General features: G+C 38.4%; 1 protein-coding gene across 2 annotated transcripts in view; it reads left to right on the top strand.

The window, feature by feature from the left end:
• Positions 1–19,521, top strand: part of CXXC4 (CXXC finger protein 4) — a 182,204-nt gene extending 162,683 nt beyond the window's left edge. For both annotated transcript variants that reach the window (XM_082259397.1, XM_082259398.1), the window contains one exon: positions 19,305–19,521. In XM_082259397.1, the coding sequence (XP_082115523.1) occupies positions 19,305–19,349 (45 nt within the window). In that variant the 3' untranslated portion in view covers positions 19,350–19,521. The remainder of the gene's footprint in view (positions 1–19,304) is intronic.
• Positions 19,522–21,404: the final 1,883 nt, after the last annotated feature.

Below are 21,404 nucleotides of genomic sequence, written 5' to 3'. Positions count from 1 at the left end.
TGGACAAAAAAGGGTCCTGCACGAGTTTGGTTCGAATGCGTTGTGAATTCAGCCATACAGTTTCAATGGTTGAATTCGCATTGCACAGGAATCGCATGTGATCTGCATAGCAATGCGGTGCGAATCACATGCAATGTCTGGCATCGCACTAGTGTGAACCGGCCCTTAGACTGGATTCTAGTAATTAAATACCTTCACGCTGTCCTACTTTTTTCTGTGCCATACATTCTTTTAATGTCTGTATTATGGTACAGGTAATTTTTAGGTGGGCAGTTGGGAGCACAAATGTGGAAGCACTTAATTGTAAAGGGGCTGTAATTGCAACCATCTCGAGTAGTTTCATGTCATGTATCTCCATTTTATGACTGTCATCTCCTTAACCTGTTGCTGATGCCCAAGGCCTATAGGAGGGGCTCCCAATCATGCAGCACTGTCTTTGGTCTCACAATGCTGACATCATCTGGACCCTGTCCTTCCAGCTCCCAATCTGATGATTGCGAGTTGTCGGTGGCATTCCCTTGCAAAGTGAATAACTTATTCGCCTTTAGTGAACTCAATAAATCACATATGGGCAGTGATTTTGACATGTGACTACAATAAGGCACGCATAGTTTTGTATTACATTTTGTGAAACAACCAAGGCACATTAAATGCACCCACTGTATATCAGATGTACAGTATATTATTATTGCTGTTTTAACTAAATTCATCCATAACCTTTCAAACAACACATATTTTGGATATGCCGATCCTTTGTTGCATTTAAATGGTATTTTTACTTTCTGGCACATCATTCTGATTGGTGGACCCCACTGTCACTTGGGTACAGATGTCCCTAACTGACACTTCTGTTAGTCTAATTTGTATACCTTGCTATAGCTTTCATGTTAATATCCCTTTCCCTTCTATTATTCCAAGTTGTGAACCCTATCATCGCTTGTATATTCATGTCCCTAGCTAACCTTTCTGTTTTTCTGAGTTGTGAACCCTGCTATAATGTGTTGTGTTCTCATATCTCTAACTGGCCCTTCTGTTAGACTGAGTTGAGGACCTCGGTATAGCTTGTGTGCTCATGTTCTTTCCTGCACTTCTGTTGGTCTAAAGTGAGGACATCGCTATAGCTTGTATTCTCATTTCCCTTTCCAGCACTTCTGTTAGTCTAAGTTGACGATCTCACTATAGCTAACATGCTCTTGTGTCTTTCCCCACATTTCTGTTAGTCCAAGTTAAAGATCTTGCTATAGCTTGTGTGCTTATGTTCCTGTCCTGCACTTCTGTTGGTCTGAGTTGAGGACCACTCTATATCTTGCATGCTCATGTCCCTTTCTAGCACTTTTGTTAGTCGGAGTTGAGGACCTCGCTGTAGCTTGTGTACTTATGTCCCTTTCCGGCACTTCTGTGAGTCTTAGTTGAGGATCTTGCTATAGCTTGCATGCTCTTGTCCCTTTCCCCCATTTCTGTGAGTCTGAGTTGAGACCCTCGCTATAGCTTTTGTGCTCATGTTCTTTTCCTTCACTTCTATTAGTCTTAGTTATAGTGAGGACCTCACTATAACTTTTGTGCTCATGCCTCTCTCTGGCACTTCTCTTAGTCTGGGTTAAAGAACCTGCTGTTGTTTATGTTCAGTAATTAGGAATATCTATCCATTTACTGTTTAACTGCCTTTCTTTTTATTTGTATGTCTATTTCTACCTGCAGCATCTATATTTTTTAAATATCATATTTAGGGTTAGGCATTTAACATCTTTTAATTATAGCAGAGCTAGGTCCAGTTATACGAATTTTATTACTGAAATTTAATAACAAAAAGAAAATACAGAAAACATACACATACATGCATGTACTCGTACACACATGATTGCACACAGTGGGGGAGGTCAGTGCTTTAGATGTTTAAATATTAATAATCCTTCTGCTGCTGGAAGGCTCTGAAGCTGATCTTAGAGTGATGTGTTTTTCTAGTCGTTAAAGGCACAGGAAACACCACATGGAAATATATAAATAAGTTTTACATCTAGTATTTTGCTTTTTAATAGTGATAGAAACTAATGTGGTAAATCAGTTTGCTTGTGTAGGCCTAATATGATATCCAAATGCAGAATGATTGTAACTAAAGAAACATAAGCTTTGAATATGACACTAAAACACAGGTAAAGAATTATAGGTAATGGGGGACTCCGTACAAAAAACTTTGATTTTCCTTGAATCTGGAAATTATACCTTAACAACAGAGCATCATAGTCCATTTCAAGAAAAACACTCCTGTAATATAGTTGGTAAAATTGGAAGTACAGAGTCAATGTGTAAAATATACGCAACTCTTTACATGATAAGCTGTTGTTGAGGTTCTTCTGCAAGCTCTTCTAGGTGCAGCTTTTCTTTAGTAACTGTGCCTTTACTGTGCTCTTTTTATAAAAAGATTTCCCGCATGCTTTTATGAGTAAAGCATCTCACTGAAACATTCATTCAGGTAGAATGACTACAAAGTCTGAGCTTGATTTCCACAGGACCTTTAGAATATTGCATCCCTGTTACGGAATAAGTATGACTTACACTATTAGCTCCTTGTTCCCTGTACACTTCATTGGAATAATATTCAGCTGTGTTTCTGTGTTATAAATATTATTTTTCTGTTTGTCTTTTGGGTTGTCAGTAATTTCCTTTGATGTTCTTAGTTCCTTCCCCCTTGATATACCGTAATACAGTCAAGATTTGTTATACCAGTCCAACAAATGAGATTTCCATCATAGCTCCATCTTAGCTTTCCATGTTAGCACCATTTATACCTTACCAACAATGCATTGCCACTCATTCTTACTTATTAACTCACAGATGCTTTTCTAAGCTCTTCTACAGTTCCTAAGAATGGGTGGCATCTTAGAACAGATGTTAGAAATTTGAGGATGTTTGAAAAAAAATAATTCCTGACATTTATAAATGTTACCTAAAAGCAACGAGTGGAAGGATGCCTTAGAGTTTAATAAAACCGGGATCATTTTATTAAAATCGAATAACACCTTTTTAGAAGATAACATTCAGCTTCACACTGGCATTCATAGCATAACATATTGCTCCAATTAAAGAAGTTCTTTTCATAATCTCTTTATCAATTAATATTAAAGCTAAACCATGTGTTTTATGGCAATATGGCATACTGATATGTGCCTGATTTAACTTAAAACAATTTAAAGGTATTGATCAAATTATACATGTAAAAAACATACAAGAATGAGTTTGTTTTGAAAGTATTTTAGGATTTATTTTCTTTCACTTTCACTGATTTTGACAGGTTACACTGCAAGCATACTTTTCCTCTTAAGCATTGCACACACAATGAGAATATTGGACAAATGATCGTCCGTTTTTTTTTTTTTTTTGCATGTTAGTCTCGTATCGAAAATGAAGAAGTTAATATAGTTATGAAAATTCTCGTATGACAGAATACAATTTCGGAAGTGATGCAATATATTGTATTGTAATGTATTCTGTCGTTTCTGAGCATGCATGGTCTTGGTCTTTTGATTTTTTTTCAGATAAATACTATACTGATTAAACAAAAATTGTACGTTCTGGTATCGTACGAAAAAAAAAATCTTATTTGGCCCTATGGGTAATTTCACATGAACTGTCAGGACCGGCTCTCGAAAGCTGTGCACTAATGATCAGATTATCTTACGGTCAATTTGAAAGCAATATTTTTCATCCGATTTTCTGATCATGTGTACTAGGCTTAAGGGTTATAGATGCATTAAAAGCACTTTTATAATTGTGTAGCGGTCAAGGACATTTTCACCATTTAGGTTGTTTTCTTTTGTTCCCTCATCCCCTTAAGTGGCAGCCACCTAACAAAATGTTACTTTCATTTTGTGGCCCTGCACTGCTTTTACAAAACAAGTCCTAGCTGTGTCCAGTTTGCACATCCAATGTACGTTCCTAAGTCCATTTTAGTATGGCTCCAGCTATAGGAATGAATGGGTTGAGCAATATGCATGTGCAGAAGGACAGAAGGAGCTGTAAGTAGCCTTTCTTCAAAGGCTGTGGGCAGTGCTGCACAGTATATAGTTCAGGAGCAGGACTGCAGGTAAGTATTTTGGTAGGTGGCTGCTGCCTTGGGAAGGGGGGCGGAGTGGAAGGGACATTTGAAGAACAACTACAATAAATACAGAGTCTGTAATTTTTACCTTTACTTCTGAAAACTCTATTTGGTTAGCTAGTCTGCTGATCTAGTAGTCTGAACAATTTCAAAATCACAGATCCTAAATACAAAGTTTAATACTTGTCCATGGTCGGTGAAAGAGGTGAGCAGAGGCAGTCTTCTTATTAGTGATGAGCCGAACACCCCCCTGTTCTATTCGCACCAGAGCATCTCGAACAGGGGACATGTTCTAGCGAACGTACGAACACGAACAATCACAAGTCCTCAATTTTAAAGGTCTAAATGTAAGTGACTATTAATCACCCGCTGGCCAGGGGAGAATCAAACCCATAGCCTCTAACTTGCAAGCCCGTTATTCTACCAGCTATGCCACCGAGCCAGCTGATCAACTTAACCGGTTTACGACCGTCTGCTGCAGATGTACTGTGGCAGGCAGCCGCTCCCAGCCAAATTGCTGTACATGTACGGCGCTCGCTCTCAGAAGTCTAGGGGGCGAGCGTCCACCAGCATCAGCGGGGAAGCTGATACAGCAGGCAGGCGGCTCCGATTGCCGCCTGATACTCGCAATCGTTCCCTGCTGAGAGAGAAGGACGGTTGGCAGTTGTAAACACAGCCAACCGTTCTTCTCCCTGGGATGATCATAGAGCCCATGTGATCCTGCTATATAGGATCACATGTCTCTATGGTCATTTCAGAAGCCACGCCCCCCCACAGTTAGAATCACTCCCCTAGGCTCACATTTAACCCCTTGATCACCCACAGGGTTAACCCCTTACCTGCCTATGGCATCATTACAATAATAGTGCATATTTTTAGCACTGATTACTGTAGTAATGTCACTGGTACCCCCAAAAGTGTCAAAAATGTCAGTGAGGGATCCAATCTGTCCATCACAATGTCGCAGTCCATTTTACTAGTTTACTAGTAAAAAAAAAAAAAAACCAATAAAAATGACATAAATCTTTCCCGTAGTTAGTAGATACGATAACTTTTGCGCAAACCAATAAAAATACGCTTATTGCAATTTTTTTAACAAAAATATGAAGCAGAAAACAAATTGGCCTAAAATGTTAAAAAAATTTCATTTTTAAATTTTTTTTGGGAATGTCCTATAGCAGAATGTGAAAAATATATATATATATATTTTTTTTAAAAAAATTGTCGCTATTTTTTTGTTTAAAGCGCAAAAAATAAAAATCGCACAGGTGATCAAATACCACTAAAAGAAAGCTCTATTTGTGGGGAAAAAGGACGTAAATTTTGTTTGGGTACAGCGTTGCACGACCGCGCAATGGTCTGTTAAAATAACGCAGTGCCAAATCGCAAAATAGGGCCTGGTCAGGAAGGGGGTAAAATCTTCCGGGGCTGAAGTTGTTAAGACTCTTAAGACTAACTAACTTCTATCTGAGTTTGACAGCTCTTTTATAGGGCTCTGACGTCACCAGCGCCCCATAATCCACTGCTCAGGTGCAGTGAATAAATTACTGACGTCAATAATTTATTCACTGCACTTGAGCAATGGATTATGGGGTGCTGGTGATGTCAGAGCCCTTTAAAAGAGCTGTCAAACTCAGATATAAGTTAGTTAGGCAGAGAGAGTCTTAGGTTAATCAGCTGGCTCGGTGGTGTAGCTGGTAGAATAACAGGCTAGCAAATGAGAGGCTGGGGGTTTGAATATCCTGGCCAGTGGATGATAAATATTAATTATGGATTTTAATTAAAACCTATTAATTGTCCCCGCCCCTTCTAATGTGACATCAGTAATTTATTCACTGCACCTGAGCAGTGGATTATGGAGCGCTGGTGATGTCAGAGCCCTATAAAAGAGCTGTCAAACTTCACTAAAACAGAACTAGTTTACATATGGGGTCAATAACAGGCCTATTGCCAGCAATGGCAGCGTCTGAATCAGTGTAACGCCGACTTTGCGGCGACGCGCTACTTTTGGAGGCTTTGGGGGCAATTTCAATAGACATCTGTGCAGGAACCCGCACAGATGTCTGTCAAATCGCTGCCAAACTCGCACTGACATGCGGGTTTGAAATCAGTGTGAATGTGGGCTCTTTGCCAAAAAGTGAGATGAAAGTTGCCCTATAGGTTATCAAGATAAGTCTTTTGAGATACAGAGCTGCATGCTACATGTAGTGTTTCTTTGGACTCCATATTCCAAAACACAAAATGCGCTGGTTCTGGTAACAGCTTTCAAATATGGAATTTCCCTTTACTTGGGAAGACTTCTATTTGCTGTTATGTCCTCATGACAAGGCATGAGGGAAATGGGGACAAAGTCACCAATAAAAACCAACAGAGGTTTTAAAGTGCATCTTAAGGCAAAACCCTTTTGTAACTTGGGATAAAGTGTCAAGTTTTTGTTGCCATCTGTATCTTCTTTGGGGAAATTCATCCTTTTACTTGTACTGGTGACTCCATTGTCACAGAAAGAAAGTGAGGGTAAATCCAAAATATTACAGTTGGCCCCAAAACGGGAAGTTGAGGGGAAATATACCAATGGGGATACCTGTTCCAGGGACAGATGTATAAAATGGGAATTCCCCTTACTTTGGGATAATTTCTCTAACTTCCTCTTGCATCTCCCATATAGGAAGTAAAGGGTAATTTCCCTAATGGTACATATCCAGCAAAACAAACAACCTGTGAGGGGTTTGAACCATTTTCAACTCTATCTGAAAAAAAATAAATAAGAAATTTTGCTAGGACTTTAATGTTAATGAATTGTTAAGCCAAAAAAGAAATTTGTGGTAGCTTAAGGTGCTTGATGACACTAAAAGGATAACTAGCGTGTGTGTGCTTTTTTTTTTTTTTTATAAAACTAGCTATTTGTCAAAAAAAAGTTAGGATCGTGCTTGTTTTATAAATCAGGAGATATATGGTGCACAACTGTAAATGAGGTTTAACATACCAATTTTAGATGTGTATGAACAGGAATGCTATGGAGGTTGTAGAATTTTTTCTTTTTTACAAAGGAGAGGTTTTATATCTTTCTTCCGTCTATTTTTGGCAAGCTGCAAACATTTTTTATGATTTTAAGCTATAGAACAAAGCAAAATACTTTTTGACCACAGGAAACACTATAAAGAATACATACAGTATGATAATATGAAATTTAGTCAGTTGTAATGTCATTATTGATTTAGGGTTTGAACAATTAATAGGCAGGTGGTTAAAATTATTATTGTGCCTATGGGGTTGATTTACTAAAGGCAAATCCACTGTGCACTACAAGTGCACTTGGAAGTGTAGTCGCTGTAGATTTGAGGGGAAGATCTGAAATGAGGGGAAGCTCGGCTAATTTCTATTATCCAATCGTGTGCAAGTAAAAATGCTGTTTTTTTTTATTTTCCTTGCATGTCCCCCTGAGTTCTACAGCGACTGCGCTTCCAAGTGCACTTGTAGTACACACTGGATCTGCCTTTAGTAAATAAACCCCTATGAGACCAGCTCTGAGGAAGGGGGCTTGACTCCCGAAACGCGTTAGCGGTCCTGACTTCAAGGACATGTTCCAGTTCATGTATGGTGGATTCTTGTAACACGATTTTATTTTCTTCATGTCTGTGAGTATGCATTTGGCATTTTATTAAAATTTTACAAACAGTGACCACGGGTAATGCACTAGGTGTTTGCGCCTCCTTTCTCTCTTTTTCTTATAAACCCCTATGAGTGTGTTAAGCTGGGTACACACAGTTCTTTTTTATTCAGCCAATGAGTTGAATGAAAAAAAAAAAAATGAGAGATCTCCGCATCAACACAATCGATGTGAATGCAGATTCTCCCCTGCTGAGACATTATATTCTGACCCCCCCCCCCAGAATACACTCATCAGCACTCACAGCCATTGGCCATTTTCAGCCCATGTGTACCAGGCTTTACACATAGACTGAAAGAGAAAAACAAGCTCTTTATTGGGCTTTGTGACCAGTAAAAGAGTTCGGCAGAGCAGCCAAGTGTACCATTGAATTATATATACGTAAATTAATCATTTTCTAGCCCTCATTTTTTTTAAACTCTTTTCACTCAGACTTGAGATTCACACACTTCTGCCACACTCAAAAGCCAGGGTAGCGATCCTACTCTTTCCTATTTCAGCTCTGCAACTTTATTTTCATTTGAATAAAAAACATCATCATAGTGCGGATTCGTTGTTCAGTTTGCAGACAGATGGCACTGGATACTGCAAAACTAAAACTAGATAATAGTGTCACCTGCCTAGCTATTCAGGGTGGCAAAGGTATGTGAATACAAATGCCTTTTTTGGGAGGTAGAACATTTATCACTTATACATTTCAATTCTGTATCCAGCTGTTTGCCTGGAGTTCCTCTTTGAGAGTCATCTTATATTGTCTATAGAAAAAGCAGAAAACCCTTTTATTGCCTGTGTGCTAATATCGAAAGTCATCCATAGAGGGTTAAAATATTGTGATGACTTTGGTGGTCACAAAGAGGAAGGGCCAATATTTCATCTCTTCCAGTCAACCATCAATTTCACTTTCCCGACTTGAAACTGAAGGAATGTGATTCTTGATGGACTATTACATTGCTTGTGACAGCATTTTATACATATTTGTTTTTCTGTGCATTCCTATGTTAACCTTTCAAGCACCAGAGGTATTTTACAGCTAAAAATGGAGCCAAAGTCAAATATTGTCAGCCAGTGTGGGCTCCAGTTAGGTCCCACCCGTCACAGATTTTATTTCCACTTCTGCTCCTTCATGGCAGCTCTGTGTAAGAAGGAGACACTGATTGGTTGCCTCTGCCTGAGCAAACCCCCATCCTAGCTGGTCGCGTTAATCATCGCGTTCACAGCAGCCGGAGCCAGCTGACTCCTGCACAATTCGTGGTGGACAGATCTGTCAAGTAACAGCCCAATCATCATGATATAAGGGGGCCTAGGGGCCAGACTGAGGAGTAAGAGTGATTGCCAATTTAAAATGCCACTCAGTAAAATAAATAGGTTCCTCTCTGCAGGTTTAAAATGGGGCACATGCAGAAACAGGCTAAATTATAATGACTAATAGAAAGGGGTGCTGTAATTAAATCTGAAACTAAAAGAAATGGTTATTGTAATTATACCCAAAATGTGCTTCCTGCATTTTTTTTTTACCTTAAATGAGTTATATTTAAAAAAAAAAAAAAAAAAAAAAAAAACATGATCCCACACCACTTAAAGAGGCAATTGCCAGATTATTTAATATTCCTTAATATAAAATGGCTATAGTGAATATCAACTAGAACTAGTTAATTTCCTACTTAGTAAGGATATCCTAACTAACTATATATCCTGACAGGTTCTTTTCCCCCTCCACACCATTTTTCTTTTTTTGTGGGGTGAGATATGCCTTGTGTCAATGTAGTATTGATTAACCACTTCTGGACCGGAAGGATTTACCCCCTTAATGACAAGGCCATTTTTAGCAATAAGGCACTGCGGTATGTTTCACTGACAATCGCGTGGTCGTTAGGGATGATCGAACGGTTCGGGTCCACCATCGGTTCGACCCGAACATTGGGTGTTCGAGGTTCGGCCGAATTTAGAACTTTTTGCCCAAAAAGTTCGGAATTCGGCAACCAGAACCGCCCAAAATGCAATGCTTCAGGAAATGGGCTTTAAAAGCCCGTGATTGGACCAGAACCATTAGCAAAAGCCAATTGAGGGGGCAGGAGAATGCTAGGAATGTGATTGGAGTGACTAGGGGGTCCCTAGACCAATCATTAGTGAATACGCCCCCCAGTATATAAGATCGCCCCCGCCATATTCCTAGCATTGTTATACTGGACATGGAAGAGAATGGAAGCAGTTCTGTTAATTTTACTTTAAAAGTGTCATTTAGCTATTTTTAGTGTGAGGAAAGGGATATCTAGTGTAGTTAGAGTGCTCCTTTACACTTAAGTTAGCTTCAAAAATTGAGTTTCTGTAGGGAAAGTGTTAAGTGTAAGGGGACCGTAGTGTAGTGTAGGGTTAACTGGCAGTGACTGCTATGGCAGGGTGACAAAACCCTTCCATAGCAGGGTGACCGCTATAGAGAAATGATCATTTCTCTGAATAGCTTCGTAACTGGAATATGGCTTCTCACCAGCCAAGCATTTTTTATGCTGCAGGGGCTGTCACTGCCAGTGCTTTTTTGAGGACATGTTTGATGTCAGACATGACATCTGAACATGTGTATAGGGGGTATATATAGACATATATGTCTGAATATATACCCCTAGACATATATAGGTGTGATAGTAGCAGAAATAAATGCTTGCGCTAATGAAATCATTTACAGTAATATATTTCTGCTACTATCACACCTATATATGTCTAGGGGTATATATTCAGACATATATGTGTATATATACCCCCTATACACATGTTCAGATGTTTTGCCTGCCTCAAAAGAACCCAAAAAAATGCCAAAAAAACGCTAGCGTCAAAAAAAAAATGCCCAGGTGTGTTTTTGCTGGCATTTTGGGGGGTTTTGGAGGCAGGCAAAACATCTGAACATGTGTATAGGGGGTATATATAGACATATATGTCTGAATATATACCCCTAGACATATATAGGTGTGATAGTAGCAGAAATAAATGCTTGCGCTAATGAAATCATTTACAGTAATATATTTCTGCTACTATCACACCTATATATGTCTAGGGGTATATATTCAGACATATATGTGTATATATACCCCCTATACACATGTTCAGATGTTTTGCCTGCCTCAAAAGAACCCAAAAAAATGCCAAAAAAAACGCTAGCATCAAAAAAAAAAAAAATGCCCAGGTGTGTTTTTGCTGGCATTTTTTGGGGGGTTTTGGAGGCAGGCAAAACATCTGAACTTGTGCACAGTACCACTATACACAAGTTCAGATGTTTTTCCTGACTGCAAAGATCCCAAAAAAATGCCTTCTATTAAACCGGCAAGGTGTTACAGGAGCGAAGCAAACCCCCTGTCAGAAAGTTTTCTAATACAAACGATCGTTTTTTCTGGTTCTGGACATGCTACAGAGCTGAAACTTCAAATGTACACTTTTTAGACCCCCCAGATCTAAAATCCAAAGTAAAAATCAAAAAATCTCTTTTTTTTTTTTTTTTTTAATTTTTTCAATAATTGGCTTTTTTATCAAAAATGACAATTTTTAAGAACTTTTTTTGTGTGATTTTGTGTCTGGGGGGTCTAAAAGGTGTACCTGTGAAGTTTCAGCTCTGTAGCATGTCCAGAAACAGAAAAAAAGATCATATAGGTGTTAAAGTTAAAGGAGGGTCCCGACCCACATCCCTGTTCTAATGAAAAATTATGTTTTTTTTTTCATGGTTCTGGACATGCTACAGAGCTGAAACTTCACATGCACACATTTTAGACCCCCCAGATACGAAATCCAAAGTAAAAATCAAAAAATCTCTCTTTTTTTTAATTTTTCAATAATTGGCTTTTTTTTATCAAAATGACAATTTTTAAGAACTTTTTTTTGTGTGATTTTGTGTCTGGGAGGGTCTAAAAGGTGTACCTGTGAAGTTTCAGCTCTGCAGCATGTCCAGAACCAGAAAAAAAGATCATATAGGTGTTAAAGTTAAAGGAGGGTCCCGACCCACATCCCTGTTCTACTGAAAAATTATCTTTTTTTTTTCATGGTTCTGGACATGCTACAGAGCTGAAACTTCACATGCACACCCTTTAGACCCCCCAGATACTAAATCCAAAGTAAAAATCAAAAAATCTCTCTTTTTTTTCCCAATAATTTGATTTTTTATCAAAAATGACAATTTTTAAGAACTTATTTTTGTGTGATTATTAGTTAATGGGGCATGACCCAGAACCCTAGGCACTTTTTAGGGGCATTTATTGGGTTTTAGGGCTTCAAAATGGTGTTTTTTGATTACCGAAGTTCGGGTCCCATTGATTTCAATGGGGTTCTGAAATCCGAACCGAACTTTTGGAAAATTCGGGTGTTCTGGTCAAACCGAACTTTTCAAAAGTTTGATCATCCTTAGTGGTCGTGTGACACTGTACCCTAATAAAATTGATGTCCTTTTTTTCCCCGCAAATAGAGCTTTCCTTTGGTGGTATTTGATCACCTGTGTGATTTTTATTTTTTGCTCTATAAACAAAAATAAGAGCGACAATTGTGAAAAAGAAACAATATTTTTTACTTTCTGCTATATAACATTACCAATAAAAAAAAATGCAAAAATCTAATTTTTTCATCATTTTAAGCCAATTTGTATTCTGCTACATATTTTTGGTAAAAAAAATCCCAATAAATGTATATTGATTGGTTTGCGCAAACGTTATCGCATCTACAAACTAGGGGAAAGATTTATGTAATTTTTTTTTTTACTAGTAATGGTGGCGATCAGTGATTTTTAGTGGGACTACGACATTGCGCCAGACAGATCGGACACCTAACTGACATTTTTGATGCTTTTGGCAGGACCAGTGACATTACTACAGTAAGCAGTGCTAAAAATAGGCACTGTTACTGTAAAAATGACATTGGCAGGGAAGGGGTTAACACTAGGGGCGATCAAAGGGTTAAATGTATGCATAGGGGGTGTTTTCTAACTGTGAGGGGAATGGGTTTATGGAATCAACACAGGGACCTGTGTTCCTAAATAGGAGGATCACAGGAACACTGTGTTGATTGCCGACAGAACAACGGTCTGCTGTGTTTATAATGGCAGACCATGTAGAAAGAAAAATATTGTTCTAACCATAAAAATAAGCTGCTACACACAACAACTGACAAAATGATTGTGATAAAAAGACATTTTCAAAAATGCAGCGCTAGGGAACATGAGTATAAATCAACAAAAGGAAAATACACGTGAAAGTGAATAATCCAAATCGTGTAAACAATCCTAGTAAGTCCAAATAATACAGTCCAAATGTGTTTATGGTAAACATGAGATCAATAATCCCCAGTGTATAAGTGACATGACTGTCCAATACGGTGGTGATCAAGTGCTCAATGGATCCCAACACCAACTGAAAATGGAGATGTAGTATGCTCACCAGAACAGTAGGACTCAGAGTGCCGTATAGCACTGGGTCAAAACAGCTAGATATGTTGTAGAAAGGAGATCCGAAATACTCGACAAGCCATGCATGTCCAAATGAAGATTTAAAGCAGATATATCACCCCAAAGCCTCTCAATCAGCCAAGCGATGGTGGATGAAACCAGAAAGTAGGAACAGAAAATAGTGTAATACTGCTAAAAATCTTTTTTATTCAGCAAATAAATAAAATTTGCACTTACAAAGATCTCATGGGAAGGAGCATGAAAAGATGTAAAGGTAGGCTGTCTTCAGAAGATAATGCCAGGCATTAGCCATCACTTGGCTGATTGAGAGGCTTTGGGGTGATATATCTGCTTTAAATCTTCCATCCATGGCTTGTCTAGTATTCCGGATCTCCTTTCTACAACATATCTAGCTGTTTTGACCCAGGTGCTATACGGCACTTTGAGTCCTACTGTTCTGGTGAGCATACTACATCTCCATTTTCAGTTGGTGTTGGGATCCATTGAGCACTTGATCACCACCGTATTGGACAGTCATGTCACTTATACACTGGGAATTATTGATCTCATATTTACCATAAACACATTTGGACTGTATTATTTGGACTTACTAGGATTGTTTACACCATTTGGATTATTAACTTTTCACATGTATTTTCCTTTTTTTGATTTATGCTCATGTTCACTAGCGCTGCATTTTTGAAAATTTCTTTATAATGGCAGACCGCCATTCTGTCTTCCCGGGGAGCGATAGCAGGGGGTCACAGCGGCAATCGCGGCCACTGGCCCCGTAGATCAGCTTTCACTCTCGTGAATCGCCACATGCACGCCCCCACGATCGCTCCTGAGGAGCGACATATGGGTACAGCGATTCGTGCAGCCGAGCCACCTTGCTGCAGTATATCTGCGGCGGGGTGCTGGCAAGAGGTAAGGAGAGAAGCTTTCTTGTGAATATGGTGATATATGGGGCTTGTCCATCAGTGGTTAATTATGTCCACATGGATGAGTGTACCTGTGATACCTATAAGAGATAGATAATTTCACAGGGTGGAAGACAGCCCATATCTTCAGTAAGACAGTATTTACTAGTATACTTTCTCTTTTTCTGTTCCTCTCATTTGTATATGTGGCCATTAGATTGGAGGAAAGACAAATATACCCCCTTGGTGTTGGTGAGTAGACCTGGAGTTTATATATCCTTTAAACAGTCTGGAGCCTTTATATTGAATGTAGGAGGAGATTATATCCTTCGTATTGTCTATATGTATATATCAAGAGAAGTTTAACAATTTAAACCTCTTATGATCAATTACATACCTTTTACGATTTACAATGAAGGTTACATTTTTGGTGCATAGGGAAGCGCACCCTTGTCTAGTTCTAATTTATTTTTGCCACAGTTAAGTGTTATCAATATCACAGGCATTTGTATACTGTATATGCTTTAGTGAATATATCTGTTGTAAGCAGAAGGAGCAGTCAGTCTTTCTTATTTACTTTTTCAGACCACTTCCCATGTTACTGCCTACACTGTGCTTTTCTAGACTCTCAAAAAACAACCAGTAATCAGGCATAGTGTTCGTTATTTGCTGACCATTCACTGTCAGAAACTTTGGACTTCCATAGTCAACTTTTTAGAAGCTGTAGTGCATCAATGGTCCACTGTGGATTAAAAATAAAATAAACTGTAGATATAGCTTTTACATCCTTAATAATACTCTAAAATACAAAGTCCATCTGTGCAAATGGTAATAATACTTCAAACATGAAATACTTATTTAAAGTTGCTAGAGTATTAGGTGCTCAAATATCTTAATGCTTCTTTGTATACAGCCAGGGCCAAATGTTTTGAGAATGATATAAATATTAATATTCAGAAAGTCTGCTGGTTCAGTGTTTTTAGTTCTTTTTGTCAGATGTTACTATGGTAAACTGAATTGTAATTACAAGCATTTCATGAGTTTCAAAAGCTTTTATTAACAATTACATGACATTTATGCAAAAAGTCAATATTTGCAGTGCTGACCCTTCTTTATCAAGACCCGTGCAATTCACCCAGGTATGCTGTCAATCAACTTCTGGGTCACATCCTGACTGGTGACAGCCCATTCTTGCATAACCAATGCTTGGAGTTTGTCAGAATTTGTGGGGTTTTTTTTTGTTCACCTGCCTCTTGAGGATTGACCACAAGCTCTCAATGGGATTAAGGTCTGGGGAGTTTGCTGGCCATGGACCCAAATTTCCATGTTTTGTTCCCCAAGCCACTTAGCAATCACTTTTGCCCTTTGGCAAGGTGCTCCATCATGCTGGAAAAGGCATAGTTCGTCACCAAACTCTTCTTGGATGGTTGAGAAGTTGCTCTCGGGGGATGTTTTTGCATCATTCTTTATTCATGGCTGTGTTCTTATTCAAAATTGTGAGTGAGCCTACTCCCTTGGCTAAGAAACAACCCCACACATAAATGGTCTCAGGATGCTTTACTGCTGGCATGACACAGGACTGATGGTAGCCCTCATCCTTTCTTCTCCAGACACTGTTTGTTCTGGATGCCCCAAACAATCAGAAAGGGGATTCATCAGAGAAAATGATTTCACCCCACTCCTCAGCAGTCCAATCTCTGTACCTTTTTGCAGAATACCAGTCTGTCCCTGATGTTTTTCCAGGAGAGAAGTGGCTTCTTTGCTGCCCTTCTTGACACCAGGCTATCCTCCAAAAGTCTTTGCCTCACTGTGTGTGCAGACACACTCACACCTGCCTGCTGCCATTCCTAAATAAGCTCTGCACTGGTGGTGCCCTGGTCCTGCAGCTGAATCACTTGCAGGAGACGGTCCTGGTGCTAGCTGGACTTTCTTGTGCGCCCTGAAGCCTTCTTCACAAATGGAAATATTTTATATGGATCAAGTTAATTTTTATGGCAAAGAGGGACTTTGCAATTAATTGCAATTCATCTAATCATTCTTCATAACATTCTGGAGTATATGCAAATTGCTATCATAAAAACCGAGGCAGCAGACTGTGAAAATTATTATTTGTGTCATTCTCAAAACTTTTGGCCATGGCTGAGCATTTAGTTGTGGCCCAGTATCATTGTAGGCTTAGCAAAGTATCTTTACATGCAGCTTAGTGAACATTCTGACAAGGATTACATGCTGATTAAAAGTCATATCTTATGAATGTTGAACCTTTTTATATAAACTAGAGGCCCTATATATTTATAAGACTGTATCACTGTGTTGTGTATCCTTGTGTCAGTAAGTTTGCAGCAGCCAGAAAAACCAGGAACAAGTACTTGCCCTAACATGTAGTAAGTAAACCTTTGTGTTTACAATAAAAATGCAGTCAGCTGTGTCATTTTTGTCATAGGATTTACTTTTTTTTTTTTCATTTTTTAAACATTTTCAAAGTGGTTCTAAAGTACGAGAGTTTGTTACATTCCCTGCATTAAAAAGAAAAGTAAAAATAACTTCCCACTTACTATTCCCTCTAACCCCCCACCCAAAAACACTTACCTGAGTCCTGTCACCGATCCAGTTCTGTCACAGCTGCAGGTCTTCTCCCTTTACTTTTTGGTCTCACAGGAGATTCAGGCAGCAGTGAGAGTCATAGGCTGCTGCTGCTGTCAGTCAAATCCTGTGAGGAGGAATCAGGGGTTGTGGTTGTGGCTGAGCTGTGCTGTGTGTGTCTATGAATTTACACAGCCCAGCTTTGGAGTTCTCCTGCTTGGGTGTCTGCATAGCACATGGCTTACTATGGGGGCACCTATAGAAAGAAGGAGTAAACAGTGCCAACGGGGGACTCCAGTAGAAGAGGTAAGAGACTACTCTGTGCAATACCGTTGCACAGAGCAGGTAAGTAGAACATCTTTTTTATTTTACTTAAAAAAGAGGCTTTACAATCACTTAGAGTAAAACAAAAACCTGATAGAAATTTTAAGAACCCCCAAAATGCTGCTTTATATTTAGTAGATCAGTATGTTTTATATTAAGTATGCCTGTAAATCATTCTAAAAATACTTAAATATTCAGTATAAATATCTGCACAACTTATAAGCAGAGAAAACTACCTGACCATGTTATTTGGGGTGACAACTTTTGGCAAATATCCAATCTCATGTATTGGAATAGTCACTATTTTTTAAATCTAGCTGCACATGATTGGGAGTTGAAGTGAACATAGGTTTATTTCAACACTAGGAACGACTTCTTTAATCAAACTAGTCCTTCGTGAATGATATCCAGCCTGATTATGAAAGGTGTATGTTAGTAAGAACTCACTCTGGAGCACAAGGTGCATAGGCTCAGGTGGGAACTGAGCTCTGGGGGCGGAGGGGGGGCATTTGCCTTCATACTAATAAAATCCTGTATGTCGGGCTGAGGGTCCTGATTGGAGATACTTTCCTATTCAGGAATCAATCAGACACATACTGAGCATGATATACACACCTGATTCTTCTTTAGCCCTGCAATCACATTGACATCTGGCAGAGGCTATGTGATGTCATGTAGTGGGATACAGAGAGACAAAAAGGAAGCTGATGTTGAAAGATGTGAAAAGTTGTCTAATGCAAAACCAGGTAACCTAAAAACACCCATCTTATACTATGCCCCTCAGTCCACATCCCACCTTGGCACACTTCGCATGACAGTTTCTTTAGTCCACAAAAATCTGAGTTTACCATACAAGGGCTAATTGATTGTTCTTTCCTCCTCCTCCATGCTTAAAGTAGAACTATAGGCAAAACTTTTTTTTTTTTCATTTTGGATAGAGCATGGGAAGTTTATAACCCCTGTTAAATTATTTTTCGCCATCTGTGTCCCATTGCGGAGATTTCCCTTCACTTCCTGTCCCAAAGCCAAACAGGAATTGAGAGGAAATCCCTAAAAAATAAGGGAATTCCTTGGTAACCCCCAAGCCACCAGAACTAGTGTCCCCATTGGAAGATGTCCCCTCTATTACTTTTTTAGGGACAACCCAAAATTGTGGGTTTTCTTCTACTTTCAAGAATGGTAAACAGGACAAATAGAGAGAGTGAATCTCCCTAATGGGGGCATAGACAACAATAAAATTTGACAAGCGTTCTAATATAGTTGCACTCTATCCATAATTTAAAAACAATGTTTTCCTTTAGTTACACTTTAAGGTTTCCTTGTTGTGCTTGCCCTCCATGCCAGGAGTTCTCAGCCTCACACCCCCCGATAGCTAGTCATTTTACATATTATACACAGAGGGCAGAAAGGCACTTTAGAGGACACAGAGTAAGCATTAGAACATGAAGGTGAGGTTTCTGATGCATGTGAGTAGTGCTTGACAAATAGAAGTGAGGCTTGGTGCTGATATACAGTGTAGTGCGTCTTCTTTCAAAGAAGCTGATACATAATGAAGGTATAGTGTAGGTGGGCTTTTTTCTGGTCCTAGGCTGCTAGCTTTCTGATCGCAACAAAAAGAGCACTCAGCATATGATAAACTCTGGGGTGGTTTTTGAGGAGCGCCTAGTACAGAAGTTCATATCACTCAGAGGTCTTTTTGAAATGTTTATTGGTTAGGAACATCAAATAAAGCCAATGTATTTCAGTGGAAAGCCTCCCCTCCCCCTTCCTCTGGGCTTCAGCAGTGGATGTTATTAGAATCACGATGAGATGCAATAGGAGACGTATGTTAGGGCATGACAAAGACTGTCAGATCTTATCGGTACTATAAACTGCTGGCTGGTCATAGTACCTTTGTCTACACTTCGTTAGGTGACCTGGCATTCATTGTTACCCCATAACGTATCATAAAGGACATAGGTGAATGTTCCAGCTCTGCCAGAAAGGTGTCCCTTGAAACTACATTCAGATGGTCGCATTTTTGTTAAATACAATTTACTTTTTTCCCTGTGAGTCTTGTATTCTAACTACTCATTGATATACATCTTTCACAGAAAAACCAAAAGTATATAAAAAAATTTAAAAGCTATACCAACTCAGAATGTTGTAATGTAAAAACTACAAGTTGACAATTTTTAAGCTGAATGTGTTGAGCCTGTGAAGTATACTTATTTAATTTGACATTAAAAAAAGCTGAAATTTTTACTGAAGCACAAATCCTAGTCAGGAAATAGTAACCTGTTTTTTTTTTCTCCTTATTTACAGAGAACACCAGTCCCGAGCGCTGAAGCATTCCGGTGGTTCTTTTAAGCAGATGTATATCTTATTTTCAAGGCACTCTGAAGTGATTGACAAGCACTGGTCTTGTTTTGGGAACTGCAAAGTCCATGACTGAAGAATATGCTGAGACACTATTTTCGTCTGTGTACAGGGGTTTCCTCAAAAGAAATAAATATGAATAATATAAAAAAAAAAAAAAAAAATCATAAAAAAAAATCACTGGAGCCTGGCTGGTTTACCTATGTTTAGTACACAGGTTCTTTCTTTATGTACCTTAGCTATAATTAACAGTGAAATTGTTGTCTACTTTAAAGTGACTGCAAAAGGAAAGGTTTGGGTAAACCCCTGCTGTAATATGATGTATCTTTGAAAAAAATTAACATATCTATACTTCATTTCCAAATATGTGTTTCAGTACTGTAAACTGTACAGATAGCAGCTTGTATTTTGTGCGTTTAGACACGAGGAGACAATCATGTCTGAGCATCTATATGAAGATTAACAGTTTGTACGCAGCAGTGAGGTTCTGCAACTTAAATCTGGAGCAATAAATTCTAGCTTTAAACATTATTTTGCCAGCTGGTTAGTCACAGCAGCAACAGCACTGTCTTTTATTTTATTTATTTTATTATTATTTTTTTTTTTTGTTTTTTTTTTTTAGTTTTTTTTTTTTTTTTGTTCTGTATACATTCCCAGTGGCTTGATTTACAGAATGTTCTTCAAGGTCAAAAAGAGTTGTACTGCATTCATTGACTACTCCCAAAGAAGCCAACTGTATGTAGAGTATTAGCTGCCAATCTTGGCACTATTCCCATGTTTCCGAGGTCCTCCTCTTCATGGACCTGAGGCACAATCCGGACAAAACGTTCTGACCTTTACGTGGGCGAGCACTTGTGTTTTTAAAATAAAAAGGATATCCCTTCTGAAGCACTTACCACAGATGACCCACTTTCCAGCGCTTTGTAGACCAGTGTGAAAGCAGCATATGGTATTGTTGTTTGTTCGCTAGGACCAGTCTTTTGAATTATTTGTTCAGGGAAACAGAAGTGTACTGTGACCATGTAATTGAGTACATGCCTTCTGGTCAAGTTTTTTTTCTATAGTAACTGTAAACACTGTAAAATATAAATGCATTCTCACTGTAATGACAAGAGTCAAACACGCATATATATTCCTGTATATATGTCATCTACCAAAAAAGGTAGGTAACTCCAGACTTGAGGTGCATTGAGATATATTTATGTAGGTAACTATTTTTCTGAGGGATCATTCAGATTTTGTAATATTTTACACACATCTCTAGTTTACCTAAAGGTGTTTGATAGAAGTAAGAATCTTGCAAATCAGTATATACATTATGTTCATAGGCTTAATTCAATAAAGCTATTTAAAAGATAGTGATTATATTAAAATGCAAAACCCACAGAACCCAATAACATTTTAGTTGAAACAACAAATTTGATTGGTTACTATGGGCTACTGAACCTTGTATAATGCTTCTTGCTTATTAAATAAGCCTATAGAATTTGATTGCTACCAATATTGACCTGCCAATTTCATCACCACAAGTCTGGAATTGCCTATCCCATAATGTTTTATTTTTTAGACCTTGCCTAAACACTTTTAGTTTAGCTCTGACTTCTCATTCCTGTGTAGCAGTTTATTATTTTTCTTTAAAAAGAAGATCTGATCTACTGAACAGCACCAATTTAAAAGCACCTCTGGCAGATAAAGTTAAATATAATTTTTTAGCTAAAAATGTGTATCTTACAAGAGAGTCTTGTATGTTTTCATTTTTGTGTTTTTTGTAATAAATGTTTTAATGACATTGAGTAGATCTATAATAGTTTTAGAAAATAATTAAAACAGATTTCTAAATGACACCATCCATACCCTAAGCTGATTAGCATTTTTCTTACCTGTTTTTCAAGTATAAATGTATATGATAGAACTCTACCCAAGGGCTTTGGTGGAACGGGATTAGACAAAAATATCTAAAAATACCTAAAGAAGTTTTCCTTAGCTGATTGGGATCTTCTCTGACATCTAATAAGTACTAATAGCTGGATGACTTACGTAAAGCAA

This window comes from Pelophylax lessonae, assembly GCF_965119305.1.
Source record: "Pelophylax lessonae genome assembly, chromosome: 1".
In the NCBI taxonomy this organism is placed as follows: domain Eukaryota; kingdom Metazoa; phylum Chordata; class Amphibia; order Anura; family Ranidae; genus Pelophylax; species Pelophylax lessonae.
Note: the sequence above shows the minus strand (reverse complement) of the source record. Positions and strands in the feature narration are given on the sequence as shown.